Here is a 23,666-nt window from a genome sequence, read left to right on the forward strand (position 1 = left end):
GGGTCTAATCATGTTCATGCTCAATTTCAAGTAAAAGCAAGTTGAAATATTTGGTAGTGTGTATCTCAAGAGGTTCTTTCAAAGAGGGAATTTAATTACCGTTATCTTGTTTTTTTCACATTTTTAGGAGCAAGATGAAAGAAATGAAGAACCAGTGAAAGAAACAATTGTACCTACTTGGCAGGGTACATTTGAAAATAAAGTTGTACCTGCAACACCGACAAAGCCTGAATCCAAAACAGGGGAGCATGATGAAGATCAACCCCAGATTTTACCCATATCACAAGAATTGAAAGATGGCCAGGTGGTTAGTGATGCAAGTAAAAATGATACAGATCCATCAATTCTAATAAAGGAGGAATTTAGAACTGAGAGAAGGCGTCTAAGTTTCCAAGCAACAGTTGAGAGCAGTGAAAGTGAACTCACACCATCTCCTAAAGTCCAGAGGAGAAGACTGAAGGTCAGCAATGTTTCATCCAGCAGTGAGGACATTAAAACTGAAAGCGCTGATTCCTCTATGGAAGATGAAGAATTCATCCGCAAGCAGATAATGGGTATGGGTGATGAAGAAGAAATGAATCTTTCAGATGATGAGAGAGAAAAGGATTTAGTAGATGAGGAAGCTATCAAAACGGTTGAGCTTGATAATGCTTCAGTGACAGCCAAATCACTGTCTAGAAAAGATAATACAGAGAATGAAGAAAGCCCAGCCAGGAAAAAAGCCCTCCCAAAAACAGATGCTGAAACTACTCAAGATGTTGCTGAAACAATGCCCTGCACTACATTCAAGAAAGCTACTGCAGTCATGAGACACCGACAAAGCACTGATGAAGAAGTAGAGAGCATCACAGAATCCCTGTCAAAGGGATCGTCCAGTGTTCAGGTATCTAGTTTTACCCCAGGATCTTCACCCACGTCAGCCTCATCTCTGGAGGAGGACAGTGACAGCAGCCCCAGACACAGGAAAGTCAGTGGGGACAAGCAGCATCGCAAAGGTAGACACAGGCAGCCAACCCAGCCTCTCCCAACCATTGAAGACTCATCTGAGGAAGAGACAATGAGGGGGGGGGAGAAGTCTAGAAAAGACAAAGATGAACTTAGAATCCATGGCGCACCACTGTCTCGAACTGAAAATACTTCCTCCACAGAGAAACTGAAGCAGGTTACCGTAATGGATGAAACCAGTAGAACATCTGACTCTGAGTACTCTGCCAGTATAGAATCAGAACCAGAGGCTTGGCGAGCTGTACAGAGAGGGGGTAAGCCTTCACCAACGGTGATACCATACAATCCTACTGATCCATTTAACGAAAAGGATACTTTGACAATATCATTGAAGAGTGCTGAAGAAGCATATGAGGAAATGATTCAGAAGACAAAAGCTATTCCTGGGGAGAGTCCTTCTGATATTGAGCCACTCTATGGAGGAATGGCAATAGAGGACTATCTTTATGAATCCTTAGTTGAGGAGCCTGAAATCAAGATGGATGAATCTCAAGAGGAGGAAGTTAAACAAGATACAAGCTCTGAGTGTCTCAAAAAACTTAGGTCTCCAGAGGAGGTTTATGAGGAGATGATGCAGAAAAAAAGAGAACTGATGATGATAGAGCAAGAGTTTCAACAGGCCCAGACCGCCATGGATTCATCCTCATCAGAGGCTTCTGTCCCTGGGCCTCCTTCGATTGCTGAGACCTGTGTGGTTATCATACCCACAGAAGAGATATCCCTCACTGAACAAATTGACATGCTTCTTACAGGCACTGAAACTTCTAAAGAAGTGCCAGTGAAGAAAAAGAAAAGGCCAGCTCCACCACGCCCCACTGAACCCCCTAAGCGTTCTGAGGTGAATGTTGTTCCAAGTACTCCTAGTGGATCTATTGGTTTTGTTAGGCCTATGGTTCCTCAAGATCCTGCACTTAGAAAGGCATTGTTTCCAATACCAGACCTCAAAATAACCCGCTGTTCATCTGGGGAGGAAGAGGATGACAGTCTTGCAGACGAGTATGGTGTTGGTATTTCCTCTGATATTACCCCCAGTGATGACTCTGAGACTAAAGAGGATCCATCCATAAGCCCACCTTTGTCTGAAACCATTGAGATGGAGCCTTTCTGTGTGGTCTGTGAAATTCCAGAGCCAAAACCTATTCCAACTCCAATTTCAGCACCAGAACTAACCACTACACCCTCCCCTGTATCACCAATGTCTCCTCCAACTTCACCAGCCACTCCAGATTCCAGTTTGGCTTCTAATGCTACATCCTCATCCTCATTCCAGGCTCAAACCCCTCTTTCATCAGATTCAACTCCACTGTCTACACCAACACCTCCAACTTTATTCGTAACCCAATCACCTCAAGAGATCTCACCACCATCTCCTGCCACAATTGCAGCAGTACCGTCTAGTGGGGGCTCAGTTTCTCATCCCACTCTTACCACAGTTATAGTTACAATACCAGATGTAGTGTCTGATCCATCCAAAGCTCAAACAACTGCAGTAGTTCAAGGTAAGGCTTCTACAGCTGAAGCTCCAACTCCAACCCTAGTGGGGATGTATACTCCTGTGCCTGTTGTGGTTCAGATGCCAGACCTGGTTTCATCTCCATCTCAGGTGCCTACCGTGGCACCAGCTGTTGTACAGGTCTCAGCACAAAGTCCAGCACCTGTTGTTGTCTCTGCTCAACCCACAATTGTATTTACAGCTGCACCTGTTACAGTCCCTACTCAAGCTTCAACCCATGCTGTTTTTGATTCTGTCACTCTGGCCTCATGCCCTTGGCCAGTCATAGACCAGAGGATGCCTGACCTTGTTTCAACTACATCTCCAATCTCTGCACAAACCCCACTACCGGTCTCAGAACTCGTAACTACCCCAGCTCAAGCCCAAGCCAAAGTGGTACACTCAGTCCCTTTTCGAGCAGCCGTCTCTTCAATGAGCCCTGTTGCAATCCCAGCTCCAGTTCAAACAGCCCAGGTGCCTGCACCAGCTCCAGCATCAACTATTATAACCAAAAAGAAGGTCCCACCCCCTCCTCCCCCTCGATCTACTTCAGTGTCATTACCTGAGACTAGCGCAGAGCTTCCACTTGTAAGGACTGTTCAGCATGTCATCCCAGCTATGACCACCACCATAGCTAGGGGAACCACAGTGGCTTGCCAGCAAATGCAGTCTGTATTTGTGGATATACAGCCAAGAATGGAAGACATGCCAGCAGATAGTGTGGCTGTACCTCAGGTAGTGACCCCAACCAGACAAGGGCATGTAGTCATCATAGTGCCAAGTGGGGAAAACATGTTTCTGCTTGGACAAACCCCACAAGATATAGCTAGCACAGGGTCAGTAACTGCCACTACATCTCTGCCACAAAGTAGTCAAATGGCTTCAGATATGCCCAGGACAGACACAGATTCACTATCCACTAAGGTGTCAGCAGTGCTAGTAGCTTCAGCTCCACCCGTTCCGCCGAAACCTATGACAGATACAAAAGACACAGTCGAAATACCTGTAGCAGATACATCTCCACCACCTCCTACCACTTTACCCAAGCCAACTGTGTATCCAAAGCCGATGGTTCCCACTACAGTGACGATTGCCACAGCAACAGTAGCACAAGCTTCTGATACAACAGCTGGCCCTTGTCAAGCCGCAAAGCCTCCTCCACCCATACCACCTAAGCCTATATCAATTCCAGCTGGACTGGTTTTCAGCCATAAGCCAGGAGAGAGTGTCAAGCCACCTCCTCCTCCTGTGGCCCCCAAAGCTGCAACACTACCTAGGATCAAAGAACCTCCAAATGCTCTGTCACTTAGCCTGACACGGCCAGTGGAATCTAAGTTGAGTGCAACATCTCCTAAGTCACCTTTGTCTCCTAGACACTCCAAATGTTTGCAAACATATGTGGTGATAACCCTTCCATCTGAGCCTGGGTCACCAACAGAAGTTATAACAGTTCAGGCACCTGTAAGACGAGGCTCCATCCCATCTACAAAAGTGTCAGGGGTACGGACCACACCTTCAGAGCAAAAAACATCCACCGAGGCATTCTCAGCACAGGCTACAGTTAGAAGAGCATCTGTCCCCACTGTAAGGGATCCACCTCCAATATCCATAGATCCAACTGTGGCAGTAGAGCAGGTAACACACTATGAAGTTCGGGCTAATAAAGTGCCAGCCAGGAGAGACTACGTGGCTTCTGCAGTACTACCACCACCATCTATTGCTGATGTCATGGTAGTGTCATCAGGTCAGGACACATCTATTCAGGCACATAGTGTACCTCTTCCAATTAAGAAACCATATGTGCAACAGCAGCAATTAATTACTCAGGCACTGCCACCACCTCAAACAATGTATGAGGTAATCACAATGCCCCCAGAGCCAAAGGTTTTTATTCAACCACTAACAGTTCAAGCCACAGCAAGATCCCAGTCTATACCACTTGTTGCTCAACATCCAAACATAGTCACAGAAGTTGTAACAGTTCCTCCAGTGGTTTCAGATGAAGCATTAGTTCAACAGTCCCCAATACCAACTGTACCTCCGCAGCCACAGCCTTTGACAGAAGTTGTTACTGTACCACTGACAACGGAGGTACCTTTAGTTCCACTAGTTCCCCAAGAAAGACCAGCTGCAGTTTCCACTACTGTTCCTTATCCACAAGTTGCAGCTCAAATAGGAATGCTACACCAAGAACAAGATATGCCTACTCATGTCATAGACACCGAGACAGTAATGGTCAAATCACCAATACCAGGAGTGAGTCAGCAAATTCCTCCTCAACAGCCACTTACATTAGTTGAAGTAATGACTCACTCTACAGAGCAAGAATTGTCTACAGTTTTTAACAAGATTCCCACCATTGCTGAACTCCGATTAGTACCACAAACTGAAGTTTTTCCTTTAGTGACAGGGCAGCTATCCTCACAGCACCCACTTCTTGTTGCTGAAGTATTGCCCCTCCCTGCAAGTGAATTACCTAAAGAGATTATTACAACTGAGACTGCTGCTAGAATACCAGGATTAGCAACAGTATGTCCAGTTCCTTATCCTCTGTCTGTGGTTGTTGAAATTACCCCAACACCAGAAGTAGCTAAGTTAATGCCACTAACTACAGTTACAAAGATGATAACTCCTACAATTGGAAATGTAACACCATCACCTCTCGTGATGCAAGTCCAACCAATGGTAGTACATCCAGAAGTACCTATTCCACAGGTCTATGGAGCAATTACATCCTCAGTCATGTCACCTTCAACACCACAACTGGAGGTCATAGCATTGGAGCCTGGATGTGAGACAACTACAGAGATTATACCAACGGATGTTGATGTAAGAGCTTCAATGTCACCATCAGTGTTGCAGTCCCTGGCAGCTGCTGGGATGCCAGTTGGATATATTTCAACTGGGGAAACTACCAGTAGGAGGAGGTCATCTATATCGTCCATAGTGCAGCCAACATACACCACAATTGAAATGTATACCTATCCCGCAGAGTATGAAATACCCACCCAGGTGGTTTCAACTGAGGCCTTTGCTGCCACCAGGAGAGAATCCATAACCATGCAGCAATCATTGCCATTGGCACATGTAGTAAACATGCCAGCTGAAAAAGATATTCCGATTGATGGTTATGCTGATCAGAGCCCCTACAGGAGAGGACCCCTTTACTCAACAGAACAAATACCACAAGTATCAACTTATTCATCGGAATATGATCATCCTCTGGAGATAATAACCACTGAGGCATATACCAGAAGAACCTCAATTCCCACTGCACAGGCCATTCCACAGGGTGTAACTGTGGCTCCAGTCACTATCACTAAAATTCAGCAGGAGTCTATTGAGAGCCAAGAGATTCGAGGACAAGAAAAGGTGGTCTCCAGTATGAGTCACATGTATTCTTCTTCAATATCCACCTCAGGCCAGCCTCCTGAAAGCCTGCCAAGCCTTGTCACTCAGGTGGTTACCACTGAGGTCCAGAGGACCACTGTATCTGTTGTTCATGAAAGACTTCAACAAGTACCTCGACACAGTGTAGCAATCACCATACAACCAGACATAGCTAAAGTCCAACCTCTGCCAAAACACAATGGAAAGATAATCTACCCTGGTGATGTCATCGATTTACGAACCATGAAGGTTGACATAAAGATGACTGAGAAAGGCATGGACCTAACACCACCTGAATCATTTCGACAGTCTTTTTCAAGTGATTCTAGTGGCCGCCAAATCACAGCAGTGCAGCCTGAGATAGTAAATCTTAGTGCAGAGATCACCCCTGCAACCACACTATCTGTGGTCACAGACAGCATCACAATAGTCACATGCACAGCCACCATTTCCTCATACAACACTACTCCAGCTGAGAAACCCCTCGATTTGCAAGGCCCTGTTTCTTCATTGCCGCTGCCTCTCACTACATACAAAGCATTCGAACCGCTAGCTCAGATTGTATACAGACCTGTGAATTCCCAGCCTGTAGTGAGTGCTGTAGCATCCACAATTCAAGACATACCCATTAATCTTTCCTTTGGAGCTCTGGTCTCCTCGGGTGGAAAACAGACAATGACTTCCTCAGCAGCTATCAGCAATGAAGGTGCTGTCCTTTCTCTAGAGGCCACAGCGGCTATGGATCTGTCAAACTACAGACCAGTGAGAGCGATGGTCGCTTTGTCTCACACAAGCCCAGGAGTGGTGACCACTGTTGTAGAGGATGATGGGACTCCAGTCGACCTTACAGCTGGTAGGAGGATTGTGTGCTGTGATGTCATTTACAAGCTACCATTTACAGGAAGCTGCAGAACACAGCCCCCTGTTACAACCCAACCTGACAACCGTTTTGGCTATAGAGATGACCACTACCAATATGATAATGCTGGACTGTATGGCATCAAAGGCATGGATGGTATAAAAGCCTCAATGTCTGAGACCAACCTGACAGAGGCAGGACTGTTTTCCTATGATCCCAAGAATGACTATGACTATCTCAGTGGATCTTCAGATGGCGCCATAGACCTCACTGCTGCCAAACTTTCTTCTGGTGAGTATTTCTGTATATTTGCAGTGTTTGTATGACCATGCTCTGTGAGTGCTTCATGGGCTTGCATTTAATTGTTTTAATAGACTTGAAACTTTTATTTACGAAGTGTGCTTACTCTTTAACTCATACATCATTACAGTTCATTTCTTTGCTTACTTAAGGTATATGTGGATTTGTTCCCTTTAAGTTTATAAAGTCATGCTTTCCATTACTGTTTAATTTGCTTTTTTGGTATATGCATGTTTTATATAAATATTAAAACCTGCTTTTATTTCTTTTGTCTTCATACAGATGCATGTGTGTGCCTCCGTGTGCTCCCTCAATATTTTGGTTTTGCATCTTGCTAGCCAAAATGACTACAGATATGCATGTGAAATTAGAGTATTTTTAAATCAAAATTGCATGACCTTCAACTCATACAGTTCAGTATGTTTGTTTATGAAATAATAATGTATTTGATAAAGTAAAATCTATATCTTTGGACTTATTATGGCAGGTAAAGCTCTAGACTACACTAGCAAAGCTACTGGAATCTACTCTGGGACGATTGCTGCTCCATACTCCCAGGTCCCTGCAGCTGGGTTTGGTGTGAATGGTGTTCTAAGAACCTCAGATGGAATAGTGTACTCCTCTATTGCTGCCCCAGTTCCATCCACGTATGCAATTATAACTCAACCGGGCTCCATCTTTAGCACTACCTTAACACCTACATCAGCAGTCCAGAACCAGTCATTGCCTCATCCGTATGGCTTCATTCCCAGTACAGACCCTGGACAGATAATTACTTTTGACACAGGGCTACCTAAGGAGCTTCTACCCACAGCTTTGGCTGACATCATTACAGGATATCCAGACATGTACTCAGACACCACCCTGGAAGCAATTGCTGCCTCTCTGGATGCCCTAGCCTCTTCCCCAATATTCCCTGGCTTAGACAACACAAAGATGGCCCAGTATCAGATGGAGAGGGAGTTTCTAGAGCTAGAGAAGCTTAAGCAGCTTTGTCTCGCTGAGGAGCTGGAGTGGGAGAGGCAAGAGATCCAGCGTTACCGTGAACAGGAGCAGCTTATGGTCCAAAGGGAGCTTGAGGAGCTTCAAGCTCTAAAACAGCAGCTTCTCATGCAGCAAGAAGAAGAGCACCATGCCCACATGGTGGCCCAGCAGGAGACCTATACCCAGCAGAAAGAGCAGTTGCAGCAAATCCAACAACTCCAACTGCAACTCCAACGCCAGCTTGATGAGCACTATGGTAGTACTGGTACCACAGGAAACCTCCTAGATGCTAAATATGCAGGTGTAGGGGACAGTGGCCAGTACTGGCCTGTCAAAGATGAGTCTACAACTCCATCAATTGGGATACAGTTAGAGGAAAGTCAGGACCAGTTTAATCTTGGAAGGAGCCTTAAGGCTGATCAGGACACAGGGAAAAAAATTATTGATAGTGGAGTGCAGACAGATGATGAAGACTCAGCAGAGAAGCAACATGTAGGAAGGAGAAAGAAGAATAAGAGAAATGTTGATAGCTCAGCTCAGACTGATGATGAGGACCAAGATGAATGGGATACTCCCACAAAAGCTCGACGACGCTCTCGAAAACACAGCAGCGATGGGAAACATGGCTCCAAGGTCTCTAGCATTGCTATCCAAACAGTGGCAGAAATATCGGTGCAGACTGACCACTGTGGAACTTTCAAACAACCCAGTGTCCAGATGGACACTAAGGTGGAAATTATCAAGCATATTTCAGCTCCAGAGAACTCTCAGAGAGGTGGCAGTCTGAGCTGTCAGACAGACTCAGATAGAAGGCTCCCACCGATTGAGGTTGGGTACAGCACACACCTAACAGCAGATGTCCCATTCAAGTCAACAGTCTTCTACACCTCAGTCTCCCCCATGTCCCCGGAAAAGTCCCTTGGAGGGCAGAGAATGTTGACTGCTGACCCAACCAGATTTTCCTCTGGCCCTCGTATATTAAAGTCTGGTCAAAAGTCTCTCCCTGATCCTAAATCCCTCAGTCCTACCACAGATGACAGGATGGGTGGATACTACGCAGACAGCTATTCTGTAAGTCATAGCAGAATATAAATGGAAAAATACTGTCTCATTATTATTGATAACAATAATTACTGTGCTTATGATAGTTTCAGAATGATGAAAATGTTTTAAATACAAAAATGATAGAGAAGAATACAGTGAATTGTAATATAATTGTGTTTTTAATCATTATTCAATGATTGACTGATTTATAATTTGTTTTATGTTCTAGAGTCGAGGCTCTCCCTCTGGTACAGGTAAGAAGGTAAAGCGGACACTACCAGATCCCCCTCCTGAGGATGACTCTTTGGCAGGACGTTCAGGCTACAGCACCAACTCTGCACGTCGCCGTCTTGCCCGCAGTACAACAATGGCCCGAGCAAAGATCCTGCAGGACATTGACAAGGAGCTTGATCTGGTGGAAAGAGAGTCTTCTAAACTTCGCAAGAAACAAGCTGAGCTAGATGAAGAAGAGAAAGAGATTGACGCAAAGCTACGGTAAGATGCTGTGGATTTGACATCAACAATATTCAGGATTAAGGCTTGCACCTTTTTTCAGACCCGGTGACATTATGTCATTGACAAATAATGTAATAACTAATAAAATGTCATGAATTAATTAAAACTAATATCATTGCATTTTTCCCTCTCATGCAATAATTATTCCTAATTAATCTACGTGATTCCCCTCTTACCTTGATAGCTTATGGGCTAAAAGGCTGCCTTGACATCACTCAGTGAGACCTCTCAACACTCACACATGTCACACTCATACAAAAGGTACTACTGTGTGAGAACCTGGAATTTTTTTTTTTGCCTCTTTGGTTATAATGTTGATAGAGTTGGTAATGCTTAAATTGTAAAACAATATGTATCCTTTTTTGTTATTACTGTAGGTACCTTGAGATGGGTATCAACCGGCGTAAGGAGGCCTTGCTGAAGGAGAGAGAGAAGAGAGAGAGGGCCTATCTCCAGGGGGTGGCAGAGGAAAGAGACTACATGTCAGACAGTGAGGTTAGCAACATCAGAGAGGCCAGGGGTGATGGCCTGGAGAGACCACGGACAGCTCCCCAGTCTGAGTTTGATCAGTTCATTCCCCCCCAGACTGAAGCTGATTCCCAGTACAACACATTAACTAGTCCCTACTCTCACTATGCTCAGTATGTTCCCCAGACCCAAACCACCAGCCACTACACCCAACAGAACCCATATCAGCAGCAGTCCCTTTACCACCAACAGGTGTCTCCTTACTCAACCCTATCCCTCCCCCATGCCCAGGGTCAGTCTAGCAGCTACCAACATGCTCTGCTCTTGCAGCAGGGAAAGCAGCGACAAACCACCCTGTCTGATTTAGAGCCTAAGATCACCACCAACTATGAAGTGATACACAACCAGCCTCTGCTCATTGTGCCAGCCTCCACAGAAAGTGGTTATGGTGTTGCTCACCTGGGAGGCAAGTATGGCAGCTTGGACTTGAGGCTGGGGCTAGGGGTAAGGAGCATGGCCTCTAGTTCCATGTCTAGCATTTCTGCTGATTCCTTCTATGCTGATATTGACCACCACAACTCCAGGAACTACGTGCTGATAGAGGACATAGGGGAGCTCACCAAGGCCTCAACGGGGCTGAGCAACACCGGCTTGGGTTCTGGATTCAACATTCCTGATAAGGAGTTGTCCAAGGCAGACAGACTACTCAGGGCAGCAGAAGTCAGGCGCACAGCAGAGGTAAATACTGTATTGTTACATCATCCGCTTTTTTATCTTTCTTATCTCCTCGCTCTATATTTCTATTTTGCTTTTAAGGGTACAGCCAATGAACATATACAATTTTGAAGTTTGAGAGCATTGCTATACTGCTTGTTTATTCCAATGATGAATGCATGCAAAACGGAGGGCAGCAAAACAAAGCTTTAGCTTTTGGGTTGATACTACAGGGTTTTGGCCAAACAGATGTCGAAGTATATGAAAAGTTATGTTCCTAAACGTTCAGCCCTTGCATAAACAAATGAAGACACATTGGTTCAGTCTGGCCACATCTGTATATATGTCACTGATCACATTTTTGAGGTATAGGTAACAGACAAAATGCATTTGTTGTTGTGTGAGTTTAATTCTTAGTAAAGTAAAATTACTTTTCAGAAAACATTCAATGTGTGACATATTATTTTTCCCTTTTAGGTGGCAGAATTTTTAGGCTCATCTCGACTTCAGGGTTATGGCAAAGGAGACGATGAGACAATGGAGGAGCCTTATGAGCTAAAGCTACTGAAACAGCAGATCAAGCAGGAGTTCAGGCGAGGAACTGAGGGACTAGAACACTTAACAGGGCTCGGCCTTCCTCATTATCTCCCCAGTGATGGCAGTTTTCGTCACTTCCCTAAAGGAGAGAAATACAGCATTGGCAGGCTCACCCTTGAAAAACAGGCTGCAAAGCAACTCCCAGCAGCTGTGCTTTACCAGAAACAGATGAAAAACAAAAAGGCCATAATAGATCCTAAGGCTATCACAAAATGTTCCCCGATTCAAGAGAATAGGGACCTGGAGCCTGAATTTGTCAGCTACCTGGGATCTGGGGCCTCCTCTGTGACCAATCTGGCTGCTACAGCTAGGTTGCTTCAGGATGAGATTACATTTGGGCTAAGAAAAAACTTGTCTGAGCAGCAAAAATATTTAGGCTCCTCTCTAGGGGCCAACTTAGCTGGTTCTCTTAATTTTGGGCAGTCCGTTGGACTTGGATCCACTATCAGGGCCACTGCGCAGGATGACGGTACCTACCCAAGTGGCACCCGTTCCCGACCCTCATCACGCCCTTCCTCCCGCCCCTCTTCTGTCTATGGCTTGGATCTATCTATCAAACGGGACCTATCCAGCTCCTCACTTCGACTAAAAACAGAAGGAGAGGTCCTAGATGCAGCATTTGCTCCAGGGGTGGCCAGAACAAAGCCCACCAGTCTCCCTATAAGCCAAAGTAGGGGACGCATCCCTTTTGTGGCTCAGAATTCTGAGGAGGAGAGCCCTCTGAGCCCGGTGGGGAAGCCTATGGGTATGGCTAGAGCCTCAGCTGGACCTCTTCCTCCCATCTCTGCTGATTCCAGGGATCAATTTGGGTCCAGCCATTCCCTGCCAGAGGTACAGCAACATATGAGGGAGGAATCTCGGACACGAGGCTATGATCGAGACATCGCATTTATCATGGATGACTTGCAAGGTGCCATGTCTGACAGCGAAGGTAAATGGAGCCTGAGACTGTTGCAGCAACACGACTGTGTGGACATGCTTGTCATGCATGCAAATGCTGAGTGGTCTTACTAAGTTTGTGCATTAACTGGTTCTTTCTTAATCATCAGTGCTCCAGATAGTTGTTGTTGGTTGTTCATTACTATATTTCCCTCTCTCACGGTAAATGTCCCATTAGATGTTTGCCTGCTGTTTCCTTTCTTTTTAATATCTTACTCACCGATACATAATACTCTTGGCCTGAGTTTATGTATGTCACTAATCAGTTCTCTCCATGTTTGTCATGTGATTTCTTTAGCATGCTTTGTCTTTTTATTTTACAATGACTTTACCTCTTCATAGTTCAATTATTATCCTTGCTTCTAAAACTTAGTGGTAGCACAACTGGAATGCACAAAATCTAGGGACTTGAAGTTATTCATACACATTGTCCTCATTAAGGCTGCCTTATTCTTAGTGAAAGCCGAAAATGTATTATTTTTATTATTACTATTATAATTATAAGAAATATATTGTTGACAGTCAGTCACCCCGAACTATCTTCACGGGGCATATTCAGTGAATACATGGTAGATATAATGCAGTAATTGCACAGAAAGCTGTGGCACATAATAGCAGACATGAATGGTTATTCAGGGCAAAAGTATTTTTTTATCTTTAAAAATGAGATACCACAAAGCACTTTTTAATAGAAGTTACATAAAAGATTAAGAAAAAATCTCTAAAATGTGTGATGTGTGAGTATTTCTTAAATAGAACAAAGAAATATTTTATCATTTTATCATATGTGCCTCTTAAATATACACTAAATTGCTTTAACGTATGCATCACTTACATATTGTATGATTATATGTGTACATATACACATTAATGATAATGATAATAATAATGATAATGATATACATGTTTCAGAATGTTTGGTTAATGACATTTAGAGTGTTTGAGACGCTGTAAAGGACTTTTACTGTCAAGGACTTTTACATGAAGGATTGACAAGGAGTGTCTAGGGATCCTCTGTCTTTTTTCAAACCCTCCAAACCCTCCCCCACCAATCTGCAAAGCAGAAAATGTAGGTCCTCGTTTCAGAAGAGAAGAATATTTTTACTTGTCTTACACATCGTTTCAGCTATTTTGGAATACAACTAGCAGCAGTAAGTTTAAAGGAATACTGCTGAATCATTGTGTCTAGATGTACTCAGGGTGCAGTTAAGGCATTCACTTTGTGTAGTTACTTTTCTTTAACTACTAGCAAGTCAGTGACACGCACCTACCAATTAAAGAATAATCAAATTTCCAGGAGTACATTTCAACCCATACTGCAATGCAATTACTTTTTCTCAAGGACTACTATGCAGTTATGTGTACTCTTACAAATAACATTAAGAACCATATTATCGTGTCTTATTTGTCTTGTATGTAATTGTATGTCTTTAATTTTCTATCTGTATCTGATTTTGCATCCTTGCATGTTGTGCAATATTTATGTTTTCCATTCCCATTTCAATAAAGTGAATGTTTTCTGCTTGTTGGTTGTTGCTGTGGATGTCGTTGCAATGTGAGATGTCCATGTCCCCAAGTGATTGATATCAAATATTGACATGTACCGTGTCCATTTTGTAAGAGTGGGATTGGTAGTGTTCCATTAGGTTAGACAAATCAATTTCTGTAGATCTCAATATACCACTTGAAAAGTTATTCTTAAGATTTAATTGGATACAGTAGGTTATGCATTTAGTAGAAACAGTTATACTTAGACATTGTAAAAAAAATACAATATGAAAGGCCAATGACTTTTGCAAAACAGTTGCTTGATTGGGACTAAGTTCAAGAAGGTTTGAAGTCATTCACATTGATTATCAAATAAGTGTCATTATGCATAACAACAACAAATATGTTTAGCAACTTTAGATATGTTTCTGGACCATTTGCTGAGGATCATTATGGTTAAATTTTTGATAAGAAGGTGATATTTGTCCTGACCCCAGGTAAAAGTGTCCATCTGCCTTGATTACAGCACTAAGTGAATCCATGCTGGCTTTGAACAGAGATGATGCCAGAATCTTTCATGAAAGTATCAGACACGGTAGAGTATTTTACAGTACTAGTTAAAAACCATTATTTCAATAGTACTGTTTTGGCTCAATCATACATTAATTGACAGGTTGACAGCTTTTCTTTCTTAACGCTACTGCTTAAATTACACTCAAATTAAACTGTCCGACAGGCTAGTAATGTCAGACTTGCAGTAAATTCAAGCATGCATCTAACATTGACTACTGATTTCAGTGCATGTGCTGAAGTATACTCACAATACAAATCTAGTGTTAGTGCAGTTCCTGTAGTTTTTTAGATGACTGAACATGTGTTGAACGCATTTCTAAAAAAAACATATAACTTTGTACCCCAGCTGGAGGCCCAAACTGGAATATAGAAGGTGAGACAGCATCACAATTCCATGTAGTTACATAGACTGTATGCCTCCATGCCGCATATCATCGTTCTGACTGGTTCACTTCTCTGGTTGATTTTGGAAACAAATCCAGACTCATTCTGGAATGACCCACATCTCAGTAGTATACAATACATGTCATTTAGCAGGTATATATGTTGAGACATTTCATCCAATTTGTTAATAGAATTCTGAAGGTCGATGTTGCCAAAGAAAACCCTAATACTAATAAGAACTGATAAGTGCTTTCTTCTCTAATCAACGGCATTTATCTAACAGGCAACATTTAGCTTCAGCGTATAAAGTCATCAGCCCATAAAGTCATCAGCCCATTTCTTCTCATCATTATTGGCGCATTTTCTTGGTGGAATTAGATCACTGATAATACAGAGAGACATTTGGCAGACCTATGCACATTCTATCCGTAGTGACGATCTATTGCATGGAACACCAAAGTGATGACTCACATTTCTAATATAGAACATTCTCCACCAACCTGCCTTGTTACCATGGCTTTAGATGGTTTTTGAGCCTTGCAATAATGATGCCAAATGTACCTCAAGACATTCATTGTCTTCTGGTTTTACATATCATGCTTTAAAGGTGTTAGATGTCTGTATGATGGGCTTTTGGGGGTTTCACAGTACACATAACTTTGTACATCATCAATTCATTAGCATAGTGTAGTATCGCTTTACAGTTATATGGTTTTTGATCCTCTACTATAGACTACATGAAGGTCTAAGATACTGTGAAGATATTTCGCCCCCTTCACTCAAAATTATTTTATTAAGAAAAAAGTACTAAATAATTACTATCACTATTATTTATACTACTATACTACAACATACTGTTATACTATATTCTTATTATTCATATTCTTACTATTATTAATAGTAATATAATTGTTCGTATTATTGGAATAAAACACAATGGGACAACTCCAACCGACAGTGTTTTGTCTGAAATTATTAAGTAATAGTACATCATTTTCAAGGGCTTCTTTCAACAACAATGTTTCATATACAGCAGCTATGAAAATGTGGACAAAGAAGAGCCCTCACACTGAGACGGGGAGCAATGCATGGTATCAAAAGCATGCAAAACTTAAAATGCTCTTGAAATGTATTCATCCTTCATTCAGTGCTTGCAGTGATCATTTGATCTCACAGTTGGCATTGATAGGGTGGACTAGATGTTATACCTATTTGCTTTCACCTATCCATTCAGGAAAGATCTTCCTGCATTTGTATAAACATGGAGGGATGTGTGATAAACCTTGTTATGCATACTAACTATTTCCAAAGCTTGATTGCAAGATGGATCTCTGTCCAAGTAGTCATTACCATGTTTATATCAGATATTTATCAAGCTATTGTGGATAAAGTAGGTGTGTTTTTCTGTGAGCATGGCTGTTAACCGCAATCTCTCCCTGTTTAGCCTACCACCTGAGAAGAGAGGACACAGATTGGTTTGATAAGCCAAGTGAAGGGCATCCACAGAGTGGAAACATGTCGGACAGGAGACAGGTGAGATCCAAACTTACATTCAACTTCACACTATGCACACTTCACAGTTTTTGTTCTTTATTTACATTTTCACTCAAACAGTAAACCTAATATGTTTTCTGTAAGGAATTTAATTTTCTTCATGCTGTATATTCTTCCAGAAGAATCTGGTACCTTATGCCTTCCCTCACACTTGCATCAAGCTGAAGAGAGACCCAAAAGACACCAGTGTGTCAGGTAGAACACATAGACATTGCATTCAATGATTGCACACAATCATGTTCTATCACCTTTTAGCTAATTAGGATTTACATGTTTATTTTTCCCTCAGGGAACGGTCTTGGGATCCGTGTGGTAGGTGGGAAGGAGGTTCCGGGTAGCCGAGGAGAGATTGGAGCCTACATTGCCAAGGTTATCCCTGGTGGTGTGGCCGAACAAACAGGAATCGTTGCGGAGGGTAAGAGGAAAATGAGAAAAAGTGGTGGTATAAATGAGTGTATATCTGCCCCAATTGGCTTATTTGGCATATTTAAAATGTCCATTATTATTATTTTCGAATCTGGAAATACAACATTCACATTTAGAATGGAAAAAAGGGAAAATACAATGTTAAGTTAAGTTTGTAATAGTGAGAAAAACACTACTTATTCACATCATTCAACAAGAGAACATGTTGCTGTTCAAATTAAGGTATAGAACAGGGGTCACTAATAGGCGGACCAGACGCCGTTGTATCCGGACCCAGGACCTAAAACCGATAGATAATTATTACATTTTGACGGAGCGCTTCTATTTTAACCGGCGCAGCTTTTCCAGCATTTACGGCACTTGTTCAGCGGTGCAAATTGCATCACGTGATGCAGCTCAGCCAATCAAATATGGGTATTCTGACACGTTTCCTGATTCGAGTGAGATGTACGCACAAGGGAAAGACGAGAAGAGGGAACGAAGATTAGGAGAATTATTACGTGAGTCAGAGAAGTTATTTCACATGACGTTCTCCAAAGAGAGAAAAGTGGTCAGAGAGACCAGAGCCTCTAACAATGAACAGATCTCTTATAGGTGAATTCTTCCCATGGGCAGTTAAAAACCAGTATGTCTCACATGTTCAGAGACCGTGACGATTATTAAAAGCAGTAATGTGAAGCGTCACTACAAGACAAAGTACAACTCAAACGTACCCACTCACATCTGAAATGAATTCACAGAAAATAAACCTAAGAGCCCAATATGATCAGAATCCTAACACATTAATTCACTGTCCAATGATGTTAACAGAGAGAATAGAGCTGAAACAGGTGGTTTATTAACCATAGATAAAGTCCATGCACACTCATTTGTCTTGATACAAGATGAGAAAAATATAATATTGTGGCTTTTTTGATTGACATCACTTCACACCTGAATGCACTGCATTTAATTAAAGCTGCAGGGCAATTCAGTGAAATTCATTTTTCTAAAATGAATTACTTTATTTTAAGATGCACATTTTTCAAAAGCTTTCTGTTATGTCAGCTATTCTTTAATCCAGCCCTTATTTTACTTGAAATGAGAAGAACATTGATTTATGTATTTCTATGTATTATTTATAATCCATCCAGTTAAATTTGAAAACTGAGAATAATAATTGTTAAAATATAATTTATGTGTACTTTCTTTATTTCATTTGACAGTAGTTGACTACACAGAGACGTTACTACTACTAGGCTTCTTGAATAAATATATATATATATATATATATATATATATATGGCACTAAATAGCGCAAGTTAGATATTATTGTAGTGTTCCGGACCTTTGCCTGAGGAGATTTCCTCAATCTGGACCTTTTGGAATTTGAATTGAATACCCCTGGTATAGAAGGTGTGTTCATTTGTCTTTGCTACACATGGTAAGAAATAACATTGCTGAAGCCGGAGAGATTAAGGGTGTAAATGCAAATCTTTAAACTGTTATTATTGTTAGGCCATTGCATAAGCCTTCAGTTAAATCCCTGCCTGAATCACTGAATTCCAGATGGAGATGTGAGGGCTGCAGTAGCCTTCTGTGTTGTGGTCTGTCATGTCTCATTCCCCCAACACAACACATCCAAACACAGAGAAAGCCTGTCAACTCACCCTCGACAGTACTGGGCTGTGTTAGTCATCTGGCTATATTTAGCATCATTATAGACTCACAAATACATGGAGGCAGGCATAGACAAACACACAATAATTAGCTTTATAAGAATTCCATAATCATTAATTTGTACATTAAGTTGTTATCATTTTTCAAATGATCTTCCTATGTTTATTGTTTGGACAGAGATGAGCCTGAATATTAATCGTAATTCCCATAGTTTGAGAACAAAATTGATTTAGTTCTGGTTTATCTCTTTAAAGGGAACTACATCATAGGGAATTGTTATTGCACAAGGGAGGGTGGTGAAGGACAGATCAGCTAATGTATTCTTTCTTGGTCTGATGCATTTTATTCATTTTTTTGGTTTGGAAATAATAGGATAGAAAAGGTTAGAGCGGGTTCCCTTTTCATGGCATAGTTGTAATAAGGAAATAGGAATAGTGGTCAGGCTGGCAGTGTTCAAGCATACGCTGAATTGAAAGATGTTTATGTTTCAGCGGAACATGCCTTCAGGTGCAAAGTGATATAAAGTGGGGGAGGATACGGAGAAGGATGTAGAGAGAGAATAGGGAATACTCTAAATGAGCACTGGCTCATGCAGAAGGATGTCAAGATATTAAATCAAGCCTTTATTATCACAGCAGCTGGTGAGATGCTTCAAAAGCAAAAGTCTAATATGAAGACTAGATTTGTTTGTAGGTGAGGCCTCTTAAAGCTCTGGCCTTGGGTTGGAAGTTTGAGTTTGCTGTGCACTAATTTCTGTATACATTTTAATATTACTATTTGAGATGCATTGTTTTGTCTCATTTATTTTACATCTGACATGCCATTCTTTGTTTGAGTAAAAACAAATACGATTGTTAAAATCTATTTTCATGTTGCTGTGCTGTGATGTTGCTGTGTTGTGCAATGCTGTAATGATTCAATGCTAAAGTCAACACCACAGCCAAATTAAAAATCTTAGTTTCCCACTGGGTGTACTAAAAAATGAAAGCATTTCCTCTGCTACGTGAGTATGTAGGCTGAATCATGTTTCATATGTTTTCAGAGAGGGGGTGAAAGGAATTTGCTGAAAGGCTGTAACTAACAAATAGTGTGTGGGAATTGATAATACGCTTTTGTCTCTGAATCTGCCCGCCTGCCTTTATCACACCCCAGGAATGCAGGTGTTGGAGTGGAACGGAATCCCTCTGACGGGAAAGACTTATGAAGAAGTGCAGTGCATCATGGGCCAGCCATGTGCAGAGGCGGAGCTCTGTGTGAGACTGTGAGTTACATCTGTCATCATTTACCCCTCGATCCCACTGAAACTTGTGTTTAGTCGCAATATGGTGACTCTGCACCCATGTACACCTTCTCTCCTCCCTCCTTTCCCTTCTCTTCATTCCACACCCCATCATCAAATATCACTCTATGACTGATTACTGCTAAAATACACTGGTTGATATTCCATTATATCCTGTATGGATCCAAACAGCGACCTTAATATGCTGTCTGACCCTGAGCACCCACAAGCCCTGGAGCACCATGTCCAGCTTAAGGCTGGTATGTACAAGGATTTGTTGATACGTCTGCATGCATGCATGTATCTGTGTACCGATTTCACATAAATACAAGGTGAATTGCTATACGTATTTGTTTCAGTAGGTGGGCAGCGTTCCCCTGGTGTAGATCCTAAGCAGCTGGCGGCAGAACTGCAGAAGGTGTCCCAGCAGCTGGCTCCTGGCATGGCTGGGGTAGGGCTTGGACCAGGAGGTTTGGGTGTCCTCTCTGCACTGGAGCGATCTGCCATCCTCCACTCGGGTACTGGATCAGCTGCCTCCAGTGGTGTGCCGAGCCCCGGCCAGCCCGCATCCCCTGCCATAAACAAGAAACAACGACACAAGGTTGTGGATTTGATTTAGCAGCACTTTCTGCTGCCTTATCTCAGACACTCACTTCAGTTGTAAAGAGTTCCGTTTGCAATGTGATGAAAAGAAGGAATATAGAAAGGGAAGAACTGGTTCACATGTCAACGGTCGATACGTTGTGTAAAATGTAAATCTATTTTGAATGAATAATAGTATGGATCTGTTTTGAGCCGCAGTATGTGGAACCCCGTGCAACCCCATTAGTGTTACATCATCCATACTGACACTATAAAGGGGAGGTTTTATGTGAAGGTCAACTGGTGTGGCTGTGTTCATCAAATAGTGGCAGGCCAATTACAGAATAAGAACCTGTGGTGCAGTGCATGCCCCTGTGTATGGGTGTGCTTTACACATGCAATGGGAAACATATGCATACGTGCTTTATTATAAGCAAATGTTTAAATGCTTGATTTTTGAAAAGCATGTCACACTGATAGAAAAAAGAGAATGCATTATGTAAAAGCAAACGGTGATGTCTGCCGTGTACAGAATATATTGTGTTTGGTACTTTGGAAATCATCTAAACTGAAATTGACATGTTTTATTAACGTCTAAGTACCTCAAATAATTGACTTCACTGAAGGACTTCGCAGTCAATTAGACAGCTTCCATAGTCAAACCCCTCCTGAGCGTGATATAGATCCAGTAAGAAATGTTTACACTGCATCTTTTCTACAAGAACAACCTATTCATCTGAAAGCTGGCAATATATATTTCAAGAGTGAAGTCAGAGCAACATTTACTGCATCCTAATCCCAGGCAAGTCTGGTACAAGCTTTTATTTGTGGGTCAGGTCATGAAACAATAATTTTACAATCATTGTATGCACCTCCTTAATTTTCTTGTAGCCGATCGATGGAATAAAGACACCTCATCCCATCACTGGAGAAATTCAGGTATTAAAATACTAAAGAAATATGTCCTGCTGTAGTTTGGTCTTGGTCTCACACAGCCTCCACTCCACTCGTTTTCCCTCAGCTCCAGATCAACTATGACAAGATCCTAGGAAACCTGATCGTCCACGTCCTGCAGGCCAGAAACCTGGCCCAGAGGGACAACGACGGTTACTCTGACCCTTTTGTCAAGGTCTACCTCTTACCGGGGAGAGGGTGAGCTCTGAATGTGTTTGAGTGTTCACAAATGTCTGGTCTGTGTCTGCCTTTCTGCATCTGTGTCTGTCCTGTTTTCTCTCCCCCTATTTCTTTCTGACTTTATATTTACTGTCCTGTACGGAACTGACTAACTACCTGAGTTTGTATGAGAGAATGAGACTGGACATGATGATATGAGGCAGTCATTTGTAGGGTAATTGATAATTGAATTTGATTCAATCTCTATGAATCAATGGATGGGTGTTTTAGACTTGATACAAAGCTGCAAGAGGAGATCCATTCCCATACTGCAACATTAAAATATGTTGAATTACCTGGTCATAGACAGCATACATGTGTGCAAACATACTATATGCTGAATTCACAAGTTCTCTCTTACTCTGCTTAATTGAGAAATTTAGTATTATCCCCTAGTATATTGCCCGATCACCATCCCACCAAGTGTCTGCGAACAGCAAGGGAAAGGATCGATACAGCCTTTATCTACACTGTAACAGTGCCTGCTCTTAGATAATGACCCCATTGGACATGTTTATGAGATTATAAGCCCTCTCTGTTACACCCTGTAAAAACAAAAGCTCTGTAGGAGAGCACTTTTGTTCCCCTGCTGTTTCATTTGAAGAGTATTTTGAAATGTCAGACATTAATAGTAGAGTGCACAGCCACGGTATAACAACAACAACAACAGAATAGTGAATTAGTCATTCACCCATGAACCAGTTGTAATCATTGTGAGGTTTCTTTCAGTCTTGCGTCACATACATTGCTTGGGCACAAAAACAGTGATACACCCTGCACCCAGAATGTTGATTGCCTCAGCTCTCTATCCTTTACTGCCTTTTCTTTGAGCTCTCTGAGCTTCTCTGACTGTTTTTTTGTGTTTTTGCTTTTCTTGTTTGTGATATCTGCCCTCCTCTTCCTCTTCTGGACTCCCTCAGCCAAGTCATGGTTGTCCAGAATGCAAGGTAGTGTGGTGCTGATCTTTGTTTTTCGTTGGTGTTATGTTTTTCTTTCTGTAAATTATGTCTCCAAAGTGTTTTTCCATCCTTTTGTTGTGGCCTTTGTTGTTCGTCCAATTATCGGCTCTATTTCATGGTGTTTAAGAACACTCCTGTCATTGCTTTTTCTCTCCATGCTTCTCACTTTTAGCTCTCCACAGCCTCTATCTCTGAAGGACTTTGTCATTTTGTGATAGCATCTTAGACAATTTAAAGAACAATGACATTTTAACTTGTTTCTGATGTCTCCACACCAGGAGATTGACTATTTTACAAGCATCTATTCAGTCCACATTTATTGAGTACATCATCGTTTGGTGAATGTTTGCCATGGGGTCAGGCAGGGAAAAGACATTTTAATTTATTACTGACAACCAATCATTCTGAATATCATGACTTATCAGTGCTGATAACAAAAGAAGGACCAAGTATGCCCAGAAGACCATGAACCCAGAATGGAACCAGACCGTCATCTACAAGAACATTCATTTGGAGCAGGTACAGTTCAGAATGACATTTACACACACACACACACAAACAAACACAAACTTTGCCTTCCTCGTACTTGTGCAGTTACTGTTGCTGTGTGTCACTTTAGGTGAAGTGGATGTCTAACATTCCTGTTAGGATTCTGTCCTCGTGCCTTGTCCCCAGGGCTGTTCTCTGTATCCCTTTGCAATCTCTTATCAGCATTCCCAAGACTCAAGTTTACAACCATCATTTCTGCTCTCATGCAGTCTCATCACAGACAGCCTAATTGCGTGTCAGTATAACAAAAAGAGTGAGAGAAAATCATTGTAATCATGTTCCTGTGTGCTTGTCTGTCACTTTGTAAATGTCACTGTGTTCGCTAGCACATGTTGGTGACAGAGACACCACCCAAACTGTAACTACCACAGAGAGGGAGGAGTGCAGATGCACTAGCTTTAGCGGTCAGAGAATAGATTGGCTCCTCCAGGGCTGCCTTCTGTTAATCACGTCTCATTGCTGGCCGGAGACTGCCGGCATTAAAGATGCTGATGCATCGTTCGTTTGCCCACTCACTCCCCGAGATATATTTTCATCTCCTCCCACACGTTCCTAAATACAAATACACATACACAAGTTTATGCACACATGCAACATGTATTGGCACAAACACAATCTAACGTAAGTAGATGTCCTTGCTTCCTTTCTTATTACAGTAGATGACCCTCCTATTGCAGGCTTGCATTCATTCATGCACTGCACACACATGCAGTGTGCCTGTTTCTTTCACGC

At 42.1% G+C, this 23,666-nt stretch overlaps 1 protein-coding gene across 1 annotated transcript in view; it reads left to right on the plus strand.

Moving 5' to 3' along the window:
• Nucleotides 1-23,666, plus strand: part of pclob (piccolo presynaptic cytomatrix protein b) — a gene marked incomplete at both ends in the record, with an annotated part of 58,946 nt that overhangs the window by 29,461 nt on the left and 5,819 nt on the right. The window contains 20 exons of the mRNA XM_079163511.1: nucleotides 446-2,504; nucleotides 2,579-2,632; nucleotides 3,477-4,241; nucleotides 5,352-7,037; nucleotides 7,534-9,101; nucleotides 9,304-9,569; nucleotides 9,968-10,796; nucleotides 11,250-12,300; nucleotides 14,323-14,391; nucleotides 14,716-14,742; nucleotides 16,198-16,286; nucleotides 16,427-16,502; nucleotides 16,597-16,722; nucleotides 19,545-19,653; nucleotides 19,864-19,931; nucleotides 20,031-20,275; nucleotides 21,145-21,192; nucleotides 21,275-21,405; nucleotides 22,347-22,373; nucleotides 22,811-22,904. Coding sequence (XP_079019637.1) covers nucleotides 446-2,504; nucleotides 2,579-2,632; nucleotides 3,477-4,241; nucleotides 5,352-7,037; nucleotides 7,534-9,101; nucleotides 9,304-9,569; nucleotides 9,968-10,796; nucleotides 11,250-12,300; nucleotides 14,323-14,391; nucleotides 14,716-14,742; nucleotides 16,198-16,286; nucleotides 16,427-16,502; nucleotides 16,597-16,722; nucleotides 19,545-19,653; nucleotides 19,864-19,931; nucleotides 20,031-20,275; nucleotides 21,145-21,192; nucleotides 21,275-21,405; nucleotides 22,347-22,373; nucleotides 22,811-22,904 — 9,387 coding nt within the window. The remainder of the gene's footprint in view (nucleotides 1-445; nucleotides 2,505-2,578; nucleotides 2,633-3,476; nucleotides 4,242-5,351; nucleotides 7,038-7,533; nucleotides 9,102-9,303; nucleotides 9,570-9,967; nucleotides 10,797-11,249; nucleotides 12,301-14,322; nucleotides 14,392-14,715; nucleotides 14,743-16,197; nucleotides 16,287-16,426; nucleotides 16,503-16,596; nucleotides 16,723-19,544; nucleotides 19,654-19,863; nucleotides 19,932-20,030; nucleotides 20,276-21,144; nucleotides 21,193-21,274; nucleotides 21,406-22,346; nucleotides 22,374-22,810; nucleotides 22,905-23,666) is intronic.

The sequence above is a fragment of the Pholis gunnellus genome, assembly GCF_910591455.1.
Source record: "Pholis gunnellus genome assembly, chromosome: 7".
Lineage (NCBI taxonomy): Eukaryota > Metazoa > Chordata > Actinopteri > Perciformes > Pholidae > Pholis > Pholis gunnellus.